General features: G+C 37.8%; 1 protein-coding gene across 2 annotated transcripts in view; it reads right to left on the bottom strand.

Annotated features, from left to right (window-relative positions):
- Positions 1 to 441: 441 nt before the first annotated feature.
- LOC116680237 (tRNA-dihydrouridine(20a/20b) synthase [NAD(P)+]-like) overlaps positions 442 to 7,316 on the bottom strand; it is a 9,111-nt gene continuing 2,236 nt past the window's right edge. The window contains exons 6-12 of one of the 2 annotated variants that reach the window (XM_032509442.1): positions 4,947 to 5,040; positions 4,623 to 4,723; positions 3,980 to 4,127; positions 3,762 to 3,897; positions 2,453 to 2,555; positions 1,778 to 1,878; positions 442 to 1,406 (exon numbers count right to left, since the gene is read on the bottom strand). In XM_032509442.1, coding sequence (XP_032365333.1) covers positions 1,371 to 1,406; positions 1,778 to 1,878; positions 2,453 to 2,555; positions 3,762 to 3,897; positions 3,980 to 4,127; positions 4,623 to 4,723; positions 4,947 to 5,040 — 719 coding nt within the window. In that variant the 3' untranslated portion in view covers positions 442 to 1,370. Of the gene's footprint in view, positions 1,407 to 1,777; positions 1,879 to 2,452; positions 2,556 to 3,761; positions 3,898 to 3,979; positions 4,128 to 4,622; positions 4,724 to 4,946; positions 5,041 to 6,570; positions 6,919 to 7,316 lie in introns of those variants that run through there. The other variant, XM_032509441.1, reaches the window with a different exon arrangement.

Here is a 7,316-nt window from a genome sequence, read left to right as displayed (position 1 = left end):
TGTCAAAATCTTTTTTTTTTTTTTTGTTAAACAAAAAGTGACATTAAATCGACTAGCTACTGTATCTCAAGACAATTGTTTTAAGGTACTACTTTGGTCTTTGTAAATGTATAGCATATTCTCATTATTTATTTCCAAAATGGATGTACCATTTTGTTAACTTATACTATGTGGTAAATTAATCATTTTTATCAGTTTAGTTTCCGGCACACGTAGCCACAAGTGCAGACTCAGAGAGGAGCAGCAAGTGGTGTACATAGATGAAGTCATTATCTTAATAATGTAAGGCATTTCCTTGCATTAAAGATTAAAAACATAAATAATTTTCTAGGATTATTTTTTTAAATCTTAAAGAAATATCTTAAATGTAATACTAAAATAAAAATGTAATATCCAATGCAATAATGCTTTGGTGTTATTTATTCAAAACAAGGCACAGCATAAAGAATTGTAGGTTTATTAAACAAAATGTATTACATACATCCACTTAAAAGGCACTTCCACCTGTCTGACAGAAATGTCAGAACACAACTTGAAGAGGCAGTTTTGCTATTTTGACTTGAAAAATTATTTGGTAAACCCAATAACCTATTTATTTATCATAAAAAAATGGGGAACATTGAAGCCTCTTGTGATTACAATTTCAGGTCCTCTTTCACAGTGACGAGGCTTTGTGGAGATAATGGAAATTAAACTAAACAAACATTCAACCATAATAACTCACCATCAATACAACAAAAACATGTGAAGTGCAACTGTACATGCAAACTATATTTGCACAGCCATGCCAAGTACATACTGAATTTACATACTGTTTTTAAGACCAACGTGGGTGCAGCAGGTGTACCTTATACAAACAGAAAAACAAAGCAAACAGTATTAAAATACATTCATAGCTGTCACTGAACTAGCTCTGAACTGTGTCACTTGGCTAACACCAATGACACAATCCATGAAACAACACCCACCCTTGTTGCATATGTCTTTAACATTTGAAGTGCTCTGTGATCAGACCTGGGTCGATTACTGACTGAACTCTCTCCAATTCCCTCGCACAACTAATCTGCCTGATAGAGTGTGCACTTGAAAAAGCAATCCTCTAAGTCACACTGCGCGAGGCTGAAACAGGAAACCACCCAAAATTACTCGTTCCATTTAAGCTAGTCTGATGCCATGATTAAAATTCAACTCTATGCTTTAAAACCTTTAGAGATGATAGCAAACGCCTGCATCTCAGAGGAGCCAATCCTGGTTTTTATGATTTGCACTATGACACAAGGTGTTATATGAAGGTAAAGCATGTGTGGCAGTGGCTCCCTCGGGATTGAGCTAATTTGCTGTGTAAACACTTAAGAAGGGCTTTACAATAACTAGTCGTCCTTTTTGTTTCCACTATCGTGAAGATTCTGTAAAGACAAAAAGAAAATGAAAAGAGAAAGTCAGTTAATCTGTTATGACGTTATGTAAGACCACACACATTGGGGTCATTACTTCACTTTTCAAAAATTTGTAATAATTAAACAATCTATTCAATTTATGGGTTAATGGGTTTCTTTGGTTACAATCCTGGGACTAAATAGGATTTGTTGTCCTTCATTCAGATCAATAGACTGAGTTGATGATGAAATGGACAGGCTTCTTAAAACGTGAATTACAGAGATTTTCCCTCCAACCTGCCTGATGTTGATTAGTTTCAGTTGCTCTCAGAAACTGTTATATCTAGGTAGTGAATAACCCAACAAGTCATTAGCCTGCTGTGTTCAGGACTTAGCATCACCTGGAGCTCTTGATGTTCTTTCAGCAGTCTTTCGTACTCCCTGGCAAGGCCATCCATCTGCCTCTTCATCGCATCTGCCTCTAAGTTGGAGTTCTTCAGGGCTGGAGAGGAAACAAGCACATCCTCATTGTCTTTAGAAGTGACACTCATATTATGCTCATACTTAGGTTCAAAATTGTATTTAGCAGGTTCTAACAGAATAGCTTTACATGGTTTAATTAAAAAAAAACAAAAAATAAATAAAAACGCCATATTTGTGTTGTACTGCACATTAATGCAGCTCCTCTTTTCACCCTGTGCGTTGAGCAGAGTAGAAGGGTGTGCCACCCTGTCAGCTATGCGAGCGTTAGAACGCGTGTTACAAAGTGACGCTCGTTTCTCACGGAAGTAAAGGCTGGATTACATAGAGCTGTTTGGAGCAGTTGGTGAACAGTGTTTTCTGTTGGAGATGCTAAGCCCCTGGGGGGGGGACTTTGGGATTTTTCACTTTGGAAGCCCATCACATGCACAAAAAAGGATATATAACAAAGGAAAGGGAAAATGCAAAAACGCACAATAAGATCACTTTAAAGTCTACATTTCTTTCCTGGGGTTTGAATATAAAAAAAGGGCTAACACATTTGTAAAAGTAACAAACATTATGGTGAGCTTGTGCACATGTGGATGAATACTGACCATCTCCTGAGGTCTTCAGTTCTTCTTCAAGTTTCTCCACTTCTTTTCTTAACAGCTGCATGCCCTCTGCGATAGCCTTATCACCCTTGCCTTTCATCAGAGCCTGAAATACATCAAATGACATGAACCTCAAGCACTGCTCTTAGTCAGCTACGTGTAACTATCAACGCAGAGCGTGTGTGTTCACACCATCAAGGAGGAGGTTAATGAGGGGAATCAAACCAAGAAGGTTTGGTAGACAAATGTCTGAAACATAAGTGGTATACAGTGGCTTGAATAAGTTTACACACTCATGCTAAAGTTGATTATAAAAGAGGAGTTAAAAAAAAAAAACCCCATCTCATCTCAATTGATCTCAATGTTTTAATTCATAAATATTTAGGAAAACCCAACCTTTTGAGGACACCAATTTTCTTTGTGAATGAATAATGTGTTGTAAATAAAAAAATGTTCTTCCTTAAAATAAAGGGGGCATAAGTATACACACCCCTATGTTAAATTCCCATGGAGGCAGGCACATTTTTATTTTTAAAGGCCAGTTATTTCATGGATCAGGATACTATGCATCCTGATAAAGTTCCCTTGGCCTTTGGAATTAAAATACCCCCCCCAATCATCACATACCCTTCACCATACATAGAGATAGGCATGAGGAACTTTCCGTAAGATCATCTCTAAATGCAAATCAAACCGGCTATTAAGTAAACTGAAATAAAACCATGCCAATCTTAATTAAGGCATTAAGATCAATTAATCCAAAAGATGTTTTTTTTTTTTTTTTAAATCAACTTTAACATGGGTGTGTAAACTTATTCTGCCCTTAAATGTGCACCTCAACATTAAAGGATTTGACGTTAAACACCCCCCCCCCCCACAAGAAATGTTTAACTGCCCACAACTATTCTAAATGGTATCTTGACAAACCAGTGGAGTTAATTTTAAAGGTCACACTTTACTTAAAAGGTATCTACATAAGAGTGACATGACACTGTCATAAACAAATCGTAAACATTCATGACATAATGCTTCTTTTAGTAAGTGTCATTATGTCTTGTCATGACAAGTTAGGGTTATGGTTAGGGTTTGGGTTCATGTGGCATGTGTTCATGACAGTGTCACTCTTACGTAGATACCTTCAAGTAAAGCGTTACCAAATTAAAAACGCAACACCTTAAAAAAAAAAAAGTCAGGTACATACAAATGCATTTCATTTTTCAATTATTAATTGTCTGACTTAGACTTTGCAGTTGTGGTTGTATCTAACAAAAGTGATATGTTTGAGTCTTTGCCCAACCAATGTGGAGCCTACCTGTTCCAGCAGCTCTTTGTCCTCTTTGTATTTCTTGGCAACCTGATTAGCATTCTCAGCCTGCGCCTGAAGAGCAGCCGTAGTGCCAGAGATTGATGCCAGTTGGTTAATCAACGTGACCACTCGTTTCATAACCCTGCAAAATTACAATAAAAAAGGGGGGTTGAGAAACACCTTTGATGTTATTCAGGTATCAGTATAAGAGATCAAAGACTCACAGCCAGAGGAAGACAGCGAAGCCAGAGATGTAGAGGTTCCTCTGGGCTCTAAAAAGCTTCATGTGCAGGTGATCAAACATGTTTGGCTGCAGCCTGGCATCTGTGCCAAGTTCTTTAGCTGAATATTTCCTCACCTCCCGCACTGCATCTAAAGAAAAAGATGGAAGAGAAGTCCAAAACGTTACTACTGGGGGCATTTTGATTTACCCCCCCCCCAACCATAATCTACATGACAGAATGTTATAATGTGGTTCGTTTAACCTGAATGACCAAGCATTCAGTAGACAAAAGGCCCTCAAAGTTCCCTCATATTGGATGCCCGTCCCACCTATCTGAAACAGATATCTTCTCCAAAAAGAAACATAACAGTATGGTTCTCTTACTATAATATTATATGTTGTCCTTAAATCTTTTTCACAAACTTTAAATAAGTAATAGGGTAGACACTTCTATATATCTCCTGAAATGTTTGTGTGCGTGCTTTCAGTTGAGCAACAGCAGACTTCTGAGTTTAATAGTACGCCAAATTCCTTCCAGCACATTGTTGATGTTTTGAGACTCAAGTGGTTTAACTTGGAGTTATCACCTACAGTTTTTACAAAGTTGTAAGAAAAAAAAACCTCATACACTTTGTTTCACTTACCAAAGAAGAGAACAACGAGTACTATGATCATTGTGTAAAACACTCGGTTCCAGAACCTTGCAACACAGCTCCAGATCCTCAGCTGGAAAATACTCTGCCACCTGCAACCACAAACAATGAGACGCACGATTACAACAATTACATTTACAGGCAGCATGTTGCAGTGTGCCACTGACTCACTCACTCACTCACTATGCAACATACACTCACAATCTTCTGCAAGATCACCAAAATTGCGAAACAGCCATCACCCTATGTTTCTGTTATGTTGATTGTAAGATCATGTTGTGGTAAAAAACGTGAAGTACATATATTCTGGCTTACCTCCTGGCTGAGATAAAGGGTAAACAGAGGAGGGCAAGAATACCCATCTCCACGTAGAGAAAGAGGGCCACAGCAGTCCATTGCAGCGTCATTTCTAGTGAGGTCCTCTGAAGAAAACCGGACGAAGATAGACACGAAACCTTACAGAAGAAACTGGGTTCAGACTAGCCTCCCTGACCAAAAACAATCAAACCATAAAGCTTAGATAGTAAAGTTGGGAGGTTTAGCTTACGCGTTTGGCTTTTTATTCCTATCGGACAAATCAACAGTCCAGCCTCAACCTCAATTCAGAAAAAAATGCGAATAAGCTTCTTATCCGCTCTGTTCACAGTTCACATACCTTAACGTAAACTCACAGATGCTATCGTTAACTCTGTCAAACTCACGTTATAGTAATCTGCTTAGGTTACAGCGCCACCACAAGCAGCATTATGACAAAAAAAGTGTAACGGTATATGCTGATTAGAAGCAAATGTACCAATATATGCTTAGCTTTTAATAATTATTTCATTTCGGTTGTTGTTAAAATCAGAAATCCAAACCTCCGTTATAAGTTAACCTTAACGTTGGCATGACTAAAAGCTAACGTTAAACTAACCTTAGCGATTTAAAGATAGCGTTAACGTTGGCTAACTAGCCAGCTAGCTAACGTTAAACATTATAAAACGCCGTTAAGTATCAGCGTTCATGCATAAAAGGCACAAAGATGAACAACTTACCGGCAAATAACCAAGAATACTGACTAAAACAGAGTAATTATAGTTAAGTTTGGAAATCAACCAGAGGAAAGTTTGTATGCTTCTACCTTCCTGTTTGCGATACTTCGGCAGCGAGTAGCTTACTAGCCAATCAGAGGCAGATTGGTCCAGTTGCATGGTTACAGCCTAGCTTCCGGTCTTATATTTTCAGATTTTAATTAATTTCAAGTCAAGTTAAAATAAAGCCAAATTTAAACGTTTTTCATTGGCATATTATCAAATACCAATAAGGAGGGAAATGCATCGTTGTTTATTGGCTCAGTATGAACTTTATGCAGTTGTATACGGTGTTCTGACTTTAGTCACTCAGTAGTACACCCTCTTTTTATTTAGGGTACACAACTTGTCTTTACTTTGAAGGCAAATGCATTATTTTTGGTCTGTTCCTTCCTTTCCATAACTTATAGCAAAGCCTTACTTACAGTCACATATATTGTTTCCTTTGACTCAATATTGATATTAATTCTGCTGCTACAAACATAAAGACGTTATCATTGTCAATAACACTTACAAATAATAATCATTGTACCAGTATTACATTGTAGTTTTTTTGTAATTTTTATATTCTTTTCTCACTGCAAAGACTCAATACAACAATGTATTGCTAGTTATAACTGTTACATCTGTAGAGATATTGCACTTCATTACATTTTCTTACAGATAAAACTGACCAAATTCTCTGTATCATTTTGGGTGTGCAGCTACAATGTTACATGTGCTCATTGAGAAGCAAAATCACTCAAGCCTCATTATGTACTTACATGTACAACAATAATAAGTAGATATTCTGTTTAATTAACTGAATGATTATTGTTTAACGAAGGCTTGACGGGAGCACATATAGCAATAAAGGCAGACATCAGGGATACACTTATAACTTTGCAGTTTTATTTGGCATAAAAAATAAAATCATAATATTAAAATCAACAATATCACATTTCAATATTCTCATGATCCCAGATCATCCACTGACCCGTATGTGTTCTGGAGGTAATCTATTACAGCTGATGTGCTGGATAGAGAATTGAACACTTTTCTCTCAGGCTGGGAGCTGACCCTCTCCAGCATGTAGATAAGATGGTGGTGGAAGCAGGTGAAGGGAGTGCCCTGCTCTACAGCGATGTCCACCCAGTCCCATATACACTCCAAAGGAGTATCCTCATAGCCAGAGAACATAGCAGGATTAGCAAGCAAACCCCGCGCAGCCATCACACCTAATGAGCAAATCCAAACAAACAAGACATTAACAAATTCCAAAGGAATATTGGCATTTATGCATCTGTCATAAGTTGATGAATTTACATTACTTGTTCAAGAGTGAGACTTGTTAAGGTGCTGACACACCAACCCGGTTATTGGCGGTCGGACAGTCTAGCGAGGTCAGTGACTCGAGTCTGTTTGGTGTGTTCCATGCTGTTGTCAGTTGGAGGAAATCAGCCTTCATTTGGGCCAATTTAACATGTTGAATCGGAAGGCGGGCAGTCAAACTCAATGACCAATCTGTTTGATGGAGTGCTAACCCGGAAATGACCGGAAAATCTTTTAAACTGACCTTTGTCAATCTGAAATAAAGACAGATTCAGCAACTGCATGGCCTATTTCTTGCTTAAAA

Source organism: Etheostoma spectabile, chromosome 3 (assembly GCF_008692095.1).
Source record: "Etheostoma spectabile isolate EspeVRDwgs_2016 chromosome 3, UIUC_Espe_1.0, whole genome shotgun sequence".
Lineage (NCBI taxonomy): Eukaryota > Metazoa > Chordata > Actinopteri > Perciformes > Percidae > Etheostoma > Etheostoma spectabile.
Note: the sequence above shows the minus strand (reverse complement) of the source record. Positions and strands in the feature narration are given on the sequence as shown.